This window comes from Aphanomyces astaci (assembly GCF_000520075.1).
Source record: "Aphanomyces astaci strain APO3 unplaced genomic scaffold supercont1.5, whole genome shotgun sequence".
Taxonomy (NCBI): Eukaryota; Oomycota; class Saprolegniomycetes; order Saprolegniales; family Verrucalvaceae; genus Aphanomyces; species Aphanomyces astaci.
In genome coordinates this window covers 1,405,484-1,421,225 of record NW_009798268.1, presented here as the reverse complement: position 1 = coordinate 1,421,225, position 15,742 = coordinate 1,405,484, and the positions used below count along the sequence as shown (strand labels likewise).

Genomic DNA, 15,742 nt, shown 5'->3' with positions numbered 1-15,742 from the left:
TCAAGATGGCAACCTTTCGAAGCAACCGCCGAAACCAACCAAGATTAGCTTCAACTGAACTGACTATTGACCTCCAGTTAGCCGTTTATTTACACTACCTAAGAATAGTCTAGCCAAGTTGTAGTACTAGACAAACAGGTAGTTGCAAAATAATCACAATCGTTTATCACTACTTGTGCCTAAGCGGTCCCAACAACAAGTTAAACGTCTCTGCTAACCATAACTCTAAAAGGTACCATTGAAGTTGACAAGTGAGACAAGTGAGGCCATACTGTATTTACCGTATGTAGATGGTCAATTTATGATGCACTTGAAAGGGACCTCGTTCGTCAAATGCAGATTTCTAGCCACCCAGGACAAGGATTTCATTCTGAAAAGTGTTGAAAGAGGCTGAAAGATTGGGTATCCTTCTGTACTATGTAATCGGCTTGGATAGAGCTCATCTTGGGGCTCATTTACAGTGCTCAGATTTCCACTCAAATCAAGACAAATTAGGTGGGACGGTTTATCGCGCATGGTTTAAACTCAAAATATGTATGCGATCATTGCTTATGTTTTAGCGATTTCATTGTTCTAACGATTCGATTGTGAATTCACAGTCAAGCAAATCCATTGACCAATTTGAGCGCACCTTCAACTGGAGTGAACTTCTTACCATGGCCTAAGACACAGGCTCTTTTATGAAGCAAGCTCGAATGAAAATCAATGTTGTTATCCCTTAATAATGTGCGATTATGAACACGATGATTCCATGTAGACCTTACATGACCTTACAAGTCTTAACGTTATCGTTACACTGTATATTCGAGGTTGTAACAAAATATTTTTATTGGAGGAGGAATACGTTAAAATTCTGATTCGTGCAAGTAAATTGGATCGGAGGCAGCAAGCAATCTTTATAATAATTCAATTTACACTGATGGCCAACGAAGGAGCACCTTGATGGAGGAGAGCGCCCGCGCATCGTTCGTACGGTGAGGCGCTGTTAAATAAATAATTTAACAAAAAAAACAAAAACCTATTAAAAAATTAACAAAAGGTTTTAAGCTCAACTGCTTCCGCGGTGGCGAGTTTTCCGCCGTCCTCGATATCACGTTGTTCGTGGCGGGCGTGAGCATTCAACACATGCTGCTGCATGCCGCGTTCACGCCCGTCATGAGTGCCACGGAAATCCCCATGCTCATGGTCGGGTTTGGCTCGTCGGTCGTGGCGCTGTTCGTGCAATTGGGCGGGGCGTCTACACCTAGGCCGCCTACGTCGGCAAGGTCGAACAGGGCATCCCCAAAGACGACCCGCGCAACCCGTCGGTGATTGTCGACTTGGTTGGGGACATGGTCGTCGACTGCGTTGGGAGCAGCGCTGACGTGTTTGTTTGAGAGCGTCGCGGCCGAGATCATCGGCACCACTTCCCTCGACAAGGAAGGCGCGATCGAGTCCCCCGTGTCGTTTGCACGGCGGGGGAACGAGAAACCGGCGAAAGATGACCCACCCGACCGCAGTTAAAACATTTGCGATCTTCAGCACTATGAGCAACCACCGAGACTTCAATCTCGGAGAAATTCGTGCGGCTATGGGCGAGCGTCGATGAAAGCGACTCTGAGAGCGTGATTCGAACAGCGGCTTCGAACGTGGTAGGATATTCGCTGAATTCGCGTGGGGCCTTGGTCTCAACCCGGTCATGAACATAGTAACACGCATCACTTCAGGGATCGATTGTTCGCTGCCAAAACGCGAAGGTCGTGGATGTACCCTTGGAGGGAACGCTTTTCTTGTTTGCATTCAAGATACTTGGTGCGACAGCGAAAGTCGCCATTGGGGGGCAGGAACGTGGTCTTCATTTCATGCGTGAGTTCATCGAGGGGGGAGAAGCAAAAAGGGTCCTTGAGGTGTTTGAAAAACACCGAGTCTTCGGCACGACCCTTCAAGTGCGACATCACAAATGCAACCCGAGTGACATCATCTAGAATACGCTGCGCGTTCGCAGCCGTCTCATCATAGTGGAACCAGCGGAGGATTTTGTCTGACAGCGCACCACCGAATTTCATGGCCTCGAGCTTGATCGGCTTCAGCCGCGCGGGGCTTTGTTGTTCGGAGGTATGGAGCGCGAATGTTTAGCGCTCGCCTTCACTCGCGCTCTGTCCAAGTAAATTTTCAAAGGTAAGACCATGGGCTGCCATCGTGGCCTGGCTTTCGAGAGCTGCGTGAAGTGCAGTCAGGAGGGTGACGGCATATGTAACGGCTTGGTCGATAAGCCCTCCACCAGACTAGCTTGGCTCTCGGGGGAGAGACCACCAAGAAGGGTTGCGGTGTCTTGTTTGCCGAATACCAGGTACATGCGGTCGAGAACCAGTTGATGCGCTAGCGTAATTGGGGTGGAGGAGGATGACATAAACCGTGGACGAACTTGGAGTGCTACCAGGTGTAAACGTGCGTGCGCAGAGGAAGGAACAGTCGCTGGTAAATTGAGAAGTGAATTGATAGCGTTATTGTATTCTAACGCTACGGCTAAGCAAAGCAGGACCAGTCATCTTGAGCTGGTAAACATAAAAGGGCCGGGGATGGTCCGAAGCAATGGGGCGGTGGCGCTTTGCTGTTTCCTTGGCACGTAGCGGCGTCGTTGGCAGCTCGTGGGTTCGTGTCTGACTTTGTCTTCAACCTGTGTGGCGTGGTACAGCCAAGTGCATCCGGATCTTGTATCCGGAACTGTGACAGGAATCGTACTCCTCTGGTGGTGGCGGCAAGTTATGCCAGGATGCTGTCAATCCGACGGCCCCATGTGGACGTCATGGTCAGAATTTGTGAGTCGATTGATGTTTGAATACAAGCTAGATATTCCAGCCAATCCATCATCAAAATAGAAACAACTCCATCAATCGAGGGACCATCATATACTCTTTATTGGCCAATCAAAACATTGACGGTTTCACTCGAGTCACTCCCGCCGACCTTGGTCGCATGCGCAAGACGGACGTCGGCGCTGCGTCGTCGCCAGCTCCAAACGAAGATGGAAGACCGGTGGAAAGCACATGCTTCCTCCACAACTCTAATCCGTCCACCATGTGCGAGTACTTGATCTGACTGGCAATGTCGTCCTCGGTTGTGATCGACGTGGGGTGGGGTGCCTCCTTCGCCATGGCGGCGTGCTCGGCGCGTTGCTTGGCCACAGCACCACGATACTCTTCGACGTACTGCGCCCCAGACTTTAGCCTTCGTCGATTCTTGATTTGACGGGCTTTGGTCCGTGCCTGCACGACTTCGGCAACGGAATTCGCTTGCCTCGATCGCAGCGCCGTCACCGACGACTGGCGCTTCATCATTCCCCGAGGTATTCCGTCTTGCAAGGTAGCTCCATGCGATGGTGGTTTCAGTGCGCTTCGGGTTGGCGAGGCTCCCAATGTCATTCCAACGACGGACGGCTGTCGCTTCATGCCGCCGCCACCGCAAGGCTGACGAGGTTGATGTAAGCACGTAGCCGAGTCGACTGTAGCCAACGTCGCGTGCGAGTCGCTCGGGTGGAGCCACTGGGTGCTTCTGACGGTGTTTAAAGTGTGGGATGTAGCTTTACATGTGGGCTGGTAGCCATGCTGAATACGTGATGGAGAATGGATGAGGTTAGTTCCTCGACCGAGCACATAATGTCCATCATGGTGGTGAAGGGGTGGCGGCGATCCTCCTTTGGTCATGAACCTGTCGTGCGCGCGGCGGACGGACACGTGGCGTTCGAGCCGTCGACTCAACTTGGCGACGGGTGTCATCTCAGCCGCCGCCATAGTTTCGTCGCTCGACAGATGCGCGTTCGCCTGGAATGCAATCATCCGTTCTGACGGGTTAAAGTTGTACACGAATGATTCCTCTCGAGAGGCTGGTCGAACATGCCTTGCATGGGAGACGAAGGCGACGTTGGTCGCCTTGGCTGCGACGGGAGTTGGATGGCGGCGGGGGGGCTGTCGTATTCGTTGAACGTGCTGCGGAGGCTTGGTGTGGGAGGGCTGTTTGTGGCTCTCAGTGTTGTCGTTGTCGTCGTTGTTATGACGTTGCTGGCCTGGTTCTGGAGCAACACCGACAAACACCCGATGGGCGTGAGCTTTGTCGCCGATAAGAAACGCATCGAGTCGGCGGCGGATGTGCTTTTGCTCGGCTTTCTCGGCTTTGGTGGCATCGTGTACTGTGGCTACAGAAGGTCCACGACCAATGTCGGGTCGAGCGGTCTGGGGTCGCACAGACTTGACGGTGGGTCGATGGAGCATGGTGCTGTGGCATGGGAGATTGTTGGGAAGGATATGACGTGACGCAGAGGCGGTCGTGCGAAATTGCCGGGCTGTCTGTGGTCGACGAACTTGATGCAAAGGCGGAGCTGGCCGCGTCGGCAGCGGAGTCGTGTCCAAGATCACCGTCGTGGCTTCATGCACATCATACACGACATTCAAGTATTGTGTGAGGGGATCTGACTCCCCCATGGACACTCCTCTATGATGGTTATGTGGATAGGTATGATGGGGACAACGTGTAACTTCCACTTGCGTGAAACGGCACGAAAGGTACCCATGCACGCTGTGGACATGGTGGTCGTCTACCGTGTTCTGCATCATGTCTCAACTTAAGAGCAACTGGTATTGCACACCGCTAAGAGCATCTCCACCGGTTACAGTGCAGATGGCTTCCACCTGTCCTCGACTTGCATTCTTAACAGTAAGAGCTTCTCAACTGCATTCCATCCAGTACAGTAGTAGCAGAAACACTTCACACAAATCAAACTTATTCATTTCCGGATATGTTGGTTATTCGGATTATTTTTTACCGTTTCACGGACAGAAACCGTATTTTACGGTCTGATTATACAGTCTTACCGGAGGGGATGGATGATCTATGGGAATAGAAGTAGTGTACTCGACGCAACAGAAGCTTCGTTTGTGGGGTCGAAAGTGGAAAAGGCATTTCATGAAGGTATATTACCACTGCCGGATCGCCTCGTCGTCATGAAAAAGGTTACAGTGTACTTCGAAGTACTAGTTACGTTGCTCTGGTAAACGGGATGATATTTGTGTTCTGTTTGAACCTAATCATATCTAGTAGTACATACATCGAGATCCTCAAAGGTAAACACCCAATCACGTGATAACGTTATTAACGATACTCTTGAAGTAGAATATATGCATTTGCGTGCACTTGAATTGTTGGAGAACAGAGGAAAATGTGGAAAATTGTAGATAGGCAAGTTAATAGTTCAATACTTGCTTCGTAACAGAGATTATAACTTTGAAAAAGAGTGAGGTGGAGGATTTCAAAATGGCGAAATCGTACGCCGCCTACGATTGCATACAAAAGTCAAGTTCTGGCCTTCGAATTCCGTAGAATGCACATTTACATTTTGACGTTTGTCAATCTCAAATTTTCCGTAACGCACTCTATTCTGCTTCAATCAATCTCAAAGCGGAATCGCTTGCTGCTCCCGCGTACTAGTAGTATGACGTTGCATTATTCCATGCAGAGGCATGTTAGAGTCGTCCGACGATACTGTAGCTGATCCCTTACAAGCGGGCAAGGTCGTTGTGACGGCATGGATGCTTACAGTCAACATTCATGTCGAAAATACTAACCTAGTACATGACTTTGATATTCCATCGTCGCAAAATTGTACTCGTATCATGCAGCGTGCCAAGGGCTACCATATACTGTAAGTATATGGTCAAGAGAGTTTCACGATGAGCATGGATTGGTGATTGAATTATCCAATCATTGTACAGGAGTGTTTTCATTGGTTAAATATGATATCGCACGAAATCTCCTTAAGTCAATTCATTGCGGTCCTTTTTCCGGATATAAATATATCCGGATACTTGCCCCAAACGGAAATAACGGAGACTAGAACACAACGACGTACCATGTCCATCACGGGAATGCTCGGTGAGAACTTGCATGCTCCATGACCTCTCCTCGTACAAGGATACGTGCACATCATGCATCTCTAGACACGTGGCGCCATGCATCGTCGTTGGAAGAGTACCAGAGGGAGATGCGGTCCAATCGACGCATCAGCCTCACCGACAACATTTCGCCGCCGACGATCGGCCGCCGCGTGTGGAACATGTGCAAGTCGTTGCCGCACTCGCCGATCACGTGGACATTCCTCATTACGCTTGGTTGTTTATCTGCCTTACTCGGGTACATACACACGTACCCATCGTTGCATACATTTCCACATCACATTTCAATGGACAGGTCGCTGATGGACTATTGGATTGTCATGATCGTGTCGCTTCGGCAACGTATGGTAACGCATCTGGGCGACGACTCCTTGGGCTCGTACCTCGTCTGGATCGCTTGGACGGTGCTCTGCGGGGTCCTCGCGACTTCGTGTGGGTACTTCATCTCGACCAACTCGGACGGGTCTGGCATCCCGCAGATGAAGGCGCTGCTGGCAGGTCAACTGAACGCATCGAACGTCTTGTCGTACGCGGCGCTGGTGGCGCGGTGCGTCGGCACTGTGCTGTCCAATGCGTCGGGGCTGTCTGTGGGGAAGGAAGGGCCGTTCCTGCACATGATCTCCATCATGGCCGACAAACTGAGCGGCCTCTCGGTGTTTCGCCCCACCGCAGACAACTTTACGTACATTCGAGCAGGTAAATATATGGATTGTGATTCCTGAACCATTCGACTATGTATTCGTCGTATCGGGGTGGATGTATATATATATAATTGTGTTTGATCATATATATTATATATTTAGATTGGAGAAGACGGCGGCTTGTATTTATATTACCAATCTCTCATATATATATCCATCGAATGTAGTACCATTTACGTGTGCGTGTAAAATGGATAAGATGTAGACTCGACGCACCTTTCCTCTAAATATTTAAAAATTATTATATCTATATATTTGAGATACGATGGAATATATATTTATGACATTCGATGGGGAATATATCACACACTATCTGGTGGTTCTAGGCGTCGCGTGTGGGGTCACGGCTGTATTTGGATCGCCCCTTGGAGGTGTATTGTTTAGTATTGAAGTCACATCCCAATACTATGCGATCAAGTACGACTCGTTGTGATTCTATATATATTCCATGATCTCAAATATATATATATATATAAACAATTCCTTGTAGAAACCTGTGGCAAAGCGTGATCAGCTCGTCTGTGTGTGTGTTGACATTCCAGATCATTTCCGTACTCAAGAACGACGTGCTGTTCACCAACACCAAGTTTGCCGACTTTGAATTGGGCTGGGAATTGCTTGGGTTTTTGCTGCTTGGGGTTCTCTGTGGGGTATATATATATATATGACTTGGATGTCAAGTAACTGTTCGATTCGAATACTATTGTATTCCAAATCCAACTTCACAACAATACATGTTTTGATATATATATATATATATATATATATATATACTATTTAAACATACTCATGATATGACTTATAGATTCTCGCGGCGACGTTTGTCCGTAGCGTCCAAGTGCTGGAACGCCTCCAAACGTCCATCTTTGGGGTATGCAGTTCTTCGACATCCACTTTATATCTTGTGAATTATTCGCTATAAACGTGCAAAATTCGCGTGGTTTATATTGAATTAATACTGAGTTGTGATTGGTGGAGTATACTTGTCCTTTCTGCACGAGCCAATCAAATCCTCTCAAAATTGGATATTAGCCAATCGCGTCAATGATTCGTGATTCGATTCGACGGGGTCTCGACATTTGTACATACCGAACCCACAATATATATATATATATATTCCCACCAATTATAAATTGATTCCATCACTTGTTACAATCTTCTTGTTGACCAACTCTTTGTTAGAAACTCGTCGCGACTCGAGCCTTGTGGCAGCGTCGGTACCTCCACGTCATCCTAGCCTGCTTTGTAACTGGCATATTAACGTTCCCATTTCACCTGCTTCGATGGACTGACCGCCAACTGATCAACGACATGTTCAAAGACATTCCACTGGCCAACTTGCCATCCATTGCCCAGGCTTCTGCTTCGCTATTCCCTCCCCACTTGTACCTGCTCACGTACCTCGCTCTAAAGTTTGCTGTCACTTTACTCCCGTGCGGCGGTCTGCCTCTGTCTTGTGGCATCTTCACGCCGCTCTTTACATTTGGCGCCGTCGTGGGCCGTCTCTATGGCGAGGTGCTGCGGGTGCTGGTGTACACGGGCGTGTCCCCCGCTGCCTACGCGGTCGTGGGGGCCGCCTGCTTTGCCTCTGCCGCCACACACACCGTGTCCACGGCTGTGATTGTGTTTGAGCTCACAGGTATATATATTATTATATATATACATTATTCATGCATTCTTAGAGGGTAATATATATATATAATTCAACCATCATATCTCGTGGGTTTAGCTTTAATGGTTTTATTTTTTAAAATACATGGAAATGTATCTATTTATAAAATTTATTTATTATCTTTATAAATTTTTAAAATATATATATATAAATATTGTTTTGTTTTATTTTTATTTATATTTATATAATTTATTAAACGGAAATATAAATTATGCAAAAAATAAAAAAAGTATTAAACAAATATTATTATTTAAAAAATTGGAAAAAAAAGTAATAAAATCCATTTTTTTTGTTTAATTTGTTACTATTGAAATTAGAATAAATATTCTATTATTTTGAAAACAAATTCTATTACGAGGTCTTAATTTATTCGTGCATCAGAGACCAACAATAGTATTGGAACGGGATAGGATGAAGAGTGTTGTTTAAAAAAGACTGTCGCTTGACGGGATGTATATATATATATTATTTTTATACATATATATGTAGCTGCGGTACGTCGTTGGGTGGGGGGATGATGGAGTTTTCCTTGGAGGGTCATAATAATACTGTCTGTATATATCGAGGATAGTGGTGGCGACTGAATATATATATATATTTAAAAATATTATTTTCCACGATTTCGTGGTGGCCAGATTAGTCACATGCCGCCCGCTTGTTGACTTGACAAATGTATATACATATATACATCTAAGTATAAGTATTTTCGTTGGTTTCATAAAGACAAGCTAAGCCACCAGCTGCCCGTTTATTCATATATATATATACATTAATATTTTTCCTCGGTGTCGTGCAGGCCAGCTTAGCCACATGCTGCCCGTAATGTTATCCGTCCTGGTGGCATACTCGATTGGGGGTATGAGCTCGCCGAGCATCTATGACGTATTTGCCAAGATGGCGGGGCTCAATTTTGTCTGCGCCGACATCTCTGCGTCGCCCGTGTTGGCGCACAAGATGGCGCATGAAGTTATGCGGCCAATTCCTATCACCCTGTCGCTGCACTCGACCTACGCTGACGCCGTCGCTGTGTTGCAGGTATGAACGATCAACATTCCTCTAGTTTAGTAGGTCATGTATATATATGATGGTTACCCCTCTCATCTGTGACATGATATATTGGATGATAATATGCGATACTGGTGTTTTAGTCGGTCGAAGCGACCAAGCATGCGCTGTACATTCCCATCTGCGACGACCACCGGACGCTCTTGGTAAGCTATCCTTGTCATCCTCAGTACCACCACCACCATGATAATAGTAATAATCATGATACTATCTCTCTTGTGAAAACGATCTACCTATCCTATATATATATATATATATATATGACTTGCTTGATACATCGACTAGCTTTACTTTTGAACGGGTTTATATGATTGATAAATATGATATCTCTCTCTTGTGAAAATGATCTACCTATATATATATATATATATGACTAGCTTTACTTTTGAACGGGTTTATATGATTGATAAATATGATAGGGTGCCGTGCGCCGTGTGGATTTGCTGCTGGTGCTGTCGCGATTGTCCGAACGACGCCGCGCCAACCAAGGGGGCGACGCACGGGATAAATCAAAGAGTCACTTGAAGCACTACCCGGCTTTGTCCATGCTATCGTTGGCTTCTCGCAGTACGTACATATCTCGTTGTTTAGGTATATATATATATATATTCGGTCGAATGAGCCAAACTTGGGACTTTGTTACTTTAGGGCCGAGTGGCCAAATATCTCTCTCTACCCATCGATCGATTGTTTGAAAATGAATATGTATGGAAATCAATCATGTCGTGATTCACACTAATACAAGACTTGGTGACGAGAGCAGCGTTTGATTGGTCACTTGATTCGTGTGCTTGTTTTTGATTGGTCGATTGACTATCTATCGAATAGACAATAAATCATAGAATGCTGAGCCATTGTCGTAACGTAATATTGTACTAGTATATATATATATATATATATATATATATCGGGCCATTCTATCATGTGAGAATTGTTCTTGTAACGCGTGCTTCTTGTAGGTGGGCCAGACGATGCCGCCGACTTGCTCTTGCATGATAAAGACTTGTGCAACCAGACTGTACGTGTGCAGCATTTCTCCTCAATGTTGACACTCCATATAGTCAGAATATATATATATATATATACAGTTCTTCATCGTAATTCATGTATTTCTTGTGTGTAGATCCTATTTGGTCCGCCATACGATGTGTTGTCGTACACAGCGTTGCCTATCAGCACGTACCCGCCCCAGGTAAAACCCACCTATATATATATTATATATATATATCTTTATGCAGTTGCAAGGGTAAAGAGGCCGACTATTCATATAAATATTGTATTATTATTTTGCCATAAATATATATATTATTAGGTGGGGTACTTTGTGCCACTGGCCAATGTGTACGTGCTGTCGTGTGTGTACATGTGGGCCCAAGTGTTTGTGGTTAAAGAAGGCAAACTCGTGGGGCTCCTCTGCATGGACGCCACGCTCAACACCCTCCACGGCGACGACCAGCTTCCCACTTAACGCTACCATGAGATATCTACACAACTTTAAGCCCCAAACATATGAATACAGGTTATAATATATGTATACTATATATATTCCCCATGTCGCTATAGTTTGGAATAAACACACCACAATACGTAATACTTCGAAGTACTAAGAACATCACACCACCACGTAATCAAAGTCGACACAACCAAATGCACACAAGAATCATCGGCTGATGTAGGATTTAGCCAATCAGATTGCCGGAAACCATCATCAACGTCGAATTAGTGTGCGGCTTCAATTAGTGTAATCACCACAGGACCTCGGTTTACATACAAAATTCAGTACAAAGAAGATATCGATAGATTTGGACTTTGGTGCAGAATTGACCTAACGCAAGCAGCAAACAGCGCAAACCACGAATTGCGAATGAATTGCTTGCGCAAACAGGCCTAATTGGAGCGCAAAAACGACACACTTAATTTCGGCATCCAGCGCAAAGTTAATATCGGCAAATGTGGCATCTATTTATAGAATGCCACTTTTCAGATGGCCTGGTAAAAGGACAATATTTCTACTACTGTACCACACATAAGTGATCTATTCGACGTGTTTTGCTATTTTGATATAAGAATAGTACAACGAGCTACTACTACAACTAACAACTCTTATGTAGTACTACTACCTCGTAGCATCTACTGTAGTTTTTGTGCGATAAACATCACGAGTCTCGTTTATGCCCACAATCCATCTCTACTGTACTACTGTACCAGATGAAGAGATAATTTCTATAAATAGTAGTCGTAGTAGTACTATATGTATATTCAATAGATACTGCTGCTGCTACTTTCATCGTCGATTGCCAACACTTGCAAGGCCGCGGCGGCTTTGCCTTGGAATGCCAGCAGCCCCTTGGCCACATCCGCATGCACTCCGTGGCCAGGCTGGTGCTGCAGATGGGTCAGCACGTCTGTCCCCACGCGCTGGAGCAGGTTCATGTGATCGGCCACGACGGCGGCTTCGAACGGCGGGCTCAGGTCCGCTCCCAGGTCGACCACAGCATCATGGAGTGCATCGTAGAGCGACGGGAACGAGCTGCCCCACTGCACGCAGCCGTCCTGGCCGTCGGTTTCCGACACAGCGTTGAGCGACAGCACACCCTTCTTGGCAATGGCCTGGGCCATCTGAAGCACGTCCACACACGCCTGCAGCTGGCGCAGTTCGTTGGCAGTCAATGTTTGGCTCCCCATGTCGAAGTCCAAGTCGTCTTCGAGCTCGACGTTGCGCTGCTCGAGATGATCATGATCGTCAATGGTATTGTCGAGCGCGTCCTTGGCGGCGGCGACGTCCCCCTGGAGCTCCTGCACAGTGTCATTGAGCACGGCGACGGTCTGCAGCATGACGCGCTTTGTCGAGATCAAGTTGGACTTGGACAGTGTCTCCAGCGCGGCACAGGCGTCCCAGATGCGCCCCGTGAGTTCGGGCACGCGGCCGAGGTCCTTTACATGAAGGCGTGTCGATAGATCCAGAACGTTGGCGAAGATGCGGTGGACACTGGCGCACAATTCCTTGGTCAACGCGTACCCGGCGCCGGCGAACACGGCCACTTTGAGCGCCGCCAGCAGCTGCTCGCAGGGTTGGAACATGGTGTGGCACACCGAGTACGCGTCCGACGCCACCGTTTCCTTGCCCAGCACCAATGAGAACTTGGTCACAGTGCTTGAGATCGACCCACCAGCCTAGGACGAGTGTGAGGTCATGTGTTGTAGTTGACCTGGAATGGGAATACCGCGATGAGGACATCGCGTCCGAGGTTGAAGTCGCTGTTCTGCTGCCAGAACGTAGCCTTGAAGCCATGCTGCTGGTTCGTCGCTTCGATCGAACGCAAGTCGTCCATACAGCCCTGCACGCCGGCAATCAACTCGTCCATCGCGTGTCGGAAGAAATTTGCAATTATGCCGCCAATATAACGGTACCAATCGTTGGAGTATCCGGATATCTGGATAACCTCCGCCGTTTCATTCATCAGAAAGGCATCGGTGAAGGTCGGCCGTCGGCGGTGAAGGTACCTCCGCCGCCTAGTCGTGGGATGTAGATGGAGTGAATGATGGTGTATACGTGTGCATGCTTGGTTTGAGTTAGTGTTGCCATGCTTTAACCCCTGCATCTTTGCGGTCGCGGACCCACGGCCGAACTTTGCTTGCTCCAGCGATTTGTTGCATGAGCCTACTAGGAGTGCTTGCATGTAGTTCGAGTCTAGTTGAGTGCTCTCGTACAGTCGATCCAAGCACAGTACGTTGGGCATCTCGTGTCAAACCGTAGCATAAACTCCCATGCACGTCGTCAATACAAAGGGGTTCAAGGGATATGTGTACAGTACTAATACTACGTAGTACATAAATTAGGCTGACAATTGTACTGCACGATCTGTCTTCTATCCGCAGCAGCAGCGACGTAAATCTATCCACTGCAGGCGCTTAGCGGAGACGAGGTGGGTTCATGGAACAAGGGAACGCATGGAAGTCGTGGTGGTGACGGCGACGCGACGGGGGGCTGCAACATGGCGTCCAAGATGGCAAACGTAGATGCGTCCAACACCACGTCCAGGCTGTCGTCCAAGGCTGTAGTTGATGGAGGATGTTGCCATGCGGACGAATATGGCACCCATGTCGCGGAGAACGAAGGTGGGGATGGAATCAGTCTGCCTGGGACGGCGTTCGAAGGTGTCGACGACGGCAGACAAGATGATCTCCATCGAGGGAGCAGCTGTGCGGATGGTAAACAGGTTGGACCTGATCGTGTGGGAGCTGAAGTGGACGCTGACGGCAGCGGCAGCGCTAGTTGGAACGTCCGCGGAAGGGGGGGATCGATGGATTCGTCAAATACACAGCTCAAGTAGTCTGCAATGTCTTGCGCGGCGACCACTTCCTTGACGATCTCGCGCTTGATGCGAAGGATGTTGTCTTCGATGTCGTCGACGACGGCGCGGCGGTCGAGCTCGCCTTGCCTCCTCGGCTGAATGTGCAGGAGACGCTTGAGGTTTCCCCGTTGAAAGTCCACGTGGCTGCATTCAATGGCTGTGGAAGTCGATGCCAAGGTCACAGGGTGCTGCCGAAACCCAAAGCGTGCGAGCTCCGCCATGAACTTGGTCCAGTTCGAGTGCGAAAAGTACTTGGGAAGCAAGGTCGTGGCAAACACGTTGGGGTGAACGATTAAGAACGAGAGACTGTCGGACGCCCACATGGCGACGGTCGGCGACGACAGCGACTCCTTCTCCAGCAGGAAGTACAACGTCTTGACGAAGCGAGCAATCTTCATGCGGCACACAGCGAAGGTGGATATGTGGCTACTATGTATTGGGGACGCAGGGACGAAGGTCTCGACGCACGCGAGGGATGTGTTGCTGAGTCCCGCAGGTACCGTATGAGTTGTCGTCGTGTTTCTCAAAATAGGCCAAATATTTGATTATTTGTTTCAAATATCTGTCCATTGACCTCCAAATATTTGCACATTTCGAAACGTTTCCGGTAAATAATTCACTGGAAATATTATTTTCCTTGACGAGATTGACACAACCAAACGTCATCAAAAAGTACTGAAATAAGGTCCTTTCTCAGTGGGAAAAGGTCCTATTTCACTGAAATAAGGTCAAAATAAGGCTAACACTGTTGTAAAGCATCCATCAAGATTAGTTATAACCCAAAGCAAGCATTGACGTTCCATCAAATGCGTGCACACACTGCAACTGTGCTGTGTACCCACATACATCATATAGGAAGCAACATTTCGATTTACTCTAACATTGTGCCAGCTTTCGAATCTATTTGATCCTATTAATCTTGTACACACTATACTATACAACGATTAGTATATATGTGGTTTTGCCCAATGCGGAGGGGTCAAACGTTTGGATTGGCAGAAATTCCACTTGACGTGATTTGATTGGCTCAGGCGGTTCTTTATTAATCGATTCTCCCAACACATTCGATTCTACTGAGGGCTCCAGTTTCGAATCGATTTGACAATATCTAATTACAAGTACTACACTAGTACTGTTTGTTACTACCTCTGTCCCGGTTTTATTGCTCCAAACGAGATTCTTGAAGTTCCATTTTAATTGCTGCTCCAAACGTGCAACAGTGGATTGAAGAAAAAACACTGTATTTCGCATACAAAAATCAAGTACATTTATTTCAAATGTTTAATCCAAGTACCGATGGTACTGGTACCACTGGTATGTCAAGTTCTTCATCATCGGAATCTTCCACGATATCCAGACGCTCAAGCTCCGTGCAGACATCGCTCATTTCCAAGTTCTTCGCCACTTCGCTCGCCAATTCTAAGATGACTGTAGACAAGTCACACTCACTTAGCAATTCCATACTGGCGTTGACAACGCCAGCATCTGCTTCAATCGACAAGGGCAAGCGACCTTGGCCTGAAATTGGCCAAGCGATAGCGCCAATCAAAATTGGAGTAATATTGGCGAAGTTACGGTGAAAATACTAACGTTATTTGAGGCTTGTATGTACGGATGTCGTTCCTTTTATCCGTACTTTGTTTCTATTGAGCGTGGTTATTTCAATTATATGAGCCACAGTATGGAGTCTTCTGATTGCTCTCTCGTACTGTATTTGATTGGATGTATTTGAACTCAATTTGATTTCAATTGAATTCGCCGAGTTCTGATCTTTTGAAACATACCGCATACTCTATACTTCTCAGAAAACATTGTGTTCGTTTCTCAAAAATGCCGTTTGGAGCAATAAAACCGGGACAGAGGTAGTACTAGTTAGTCATGTTGCTGTCTGCAAAACAATGATCGCTTGGTTAGTAAGACAGCACTGCATTGATAGCTTTGAGCGTGTACTCAACGTCATCTTGGTTGACATCCAGGTGCAGCGCCGCTCGAATTTGATTCCCGCTTTTGCCATATCCCCCTAGT

The 15,742-nt window shown here is 47.1% G+C and overlaps 6 protein-coding genes across 9 annotated transcripts in view; 3 read left to right on the top strand and 3 right to left on the bottom strand.

Moving 5' to 3' along the window:
- Positions 1 to 1,697: 1,697 nt before the first annotated feature.
- H257_03223 (hypothetical protein) lies at positions 1,698 to 2,045 on the bottom strand (the record flags this gene model as incomplete). The annotated part of the gene is made up of 1 exon (XM_009827217.1): positions 1,698 to 2,045. The coding sequence occupies one exon, from the start codon at positions 2,043 to 2,045 to the stop codon at positions 1,698 to 1,700; it is 348 nt and encodes a 115-aa protein (XP_009825519.1).
- A 1,426-nt stretch (positions 2,046 to 3,471) lies between these two features.
- Positions 3,472 to 4,504, top strand: H257_03222 (hypothetical protein). Its single transcript, XM_009827216.1, has one exon. It carries the CDS (start codon positions 3,873 to 3,875, stop codon positions 4,287 to 4,289), a length of 417 nt encoding a protein of 138 aa, XP_009825518.1. The 5' UTR covers positions 3,472 to 3,872; the 3' UTR covers positions 4,290 to 4,504.
- A 1,356-nt stretch (positions 4,505 to 5,860) lies between these two features.
- On the top strand, positions 5,861 to 10,883 carry H257_03221. Of its 2 annotated transcripts, XM_009827215.1 has the most exons (13): positions 5,861 to 5,904; positions 5,970 to 6,162; positions 6,220 to 6,620; positions 6,952 to 7,042; positions 7,116 to 7,275; positions 7,431 to 7,496; positions 7,808 to 8,264; positions 9,094 to 9,332; positions 9,446 to 9,508; positions 9,782 to 9,929; positions 10,322 to 10,380; positions 10,486 to 10,554; positions 10,675 to 10,883. In XM_009827215.1, the coding sequence occupies exons 1-13, from the start codon at positions 5,883 to 5,885 to the stop codon at positions 10,828 to 10,830; spliced, it is 2,124 nt and encodes a 707-aa protein (XP_009825517.1). In that variant the 5' UTR covers positions 5,861 to 5,882; the 3' UTR covers positions 10,831 to 10,883. The 2 variants fall into 2 exon arrangements, with proteins under 2 accessions (XP_009825517.1, XP_009825516.1); XM_009827214.1 differs by having other exon boundaries at positions 5,861 to 6,162.
- A 699-nt stretch (positions 10,884 to 11,582) lies between these two features.
- Positions 11,583 to 12,928, bottom strand: H257_03220 (hypothetical protein). Its single transcript, XM_009827213.1, has 2 exons — positions 12,587 to 12,928; positions 11,583 to 12,536 (listed from the first exon to the last, which is right to left on the bottom strand). Exons 1-2 carry the CDS (start codon positions 12,821 to 12,823, stop codon positions 11,622 to 11,624), a joined length of 1,152 nt encoding a protein of 383 aa, XP_009825515.1. The 5' UTR covers positions 12,824 to 12,928; the 3' UTR covers positions 11,583 to 11,621.
- A 239-nt stretch (positions 12,929 to 13,167) lies between these two features.
- On the top strand, positions 13,168 to 14,234 carry H257_03219 (hypothetical protein). The gene has a single exon (XM_009827212.1). The coding sequence runs from the start codon at positions 13,358 to 13,360 to the stop codon at positions 13,694 to 13,696; it is 339 nt and encodes a 112-aa protein (XP_009825514.1). The 5' UTR covers positions 13,168 to 13,357; the 3' UTR covers positions 13,697 to 14,234.
- A 1,327-nt stretch (positions 14,235 to 15,561) lies between these two features.
- Positions 15,562 to 15,742, bottom strand: part of H257_03218 (hypothetical protein) — a 2,659-nt gene continuing 2,478 nt past the window's right edge. For all 3 annotated transcript variants that reach the window (XM_009827211.1, XM_009827206.1, XM_009827208.1), the window contains one exon: positions 15,562 to 15,737. Coding sequence is in view for 2 of the 3 variants with exons in the window: in XM_009827206.1 (XP_009825508.1) it covers positions 15,628 to 15,737 (110 nt within the window). In the remaining variant the exon portion in view is untranslated. The remainder of the gene's footprint in view (positions 15,738 to 15,742) is intronic.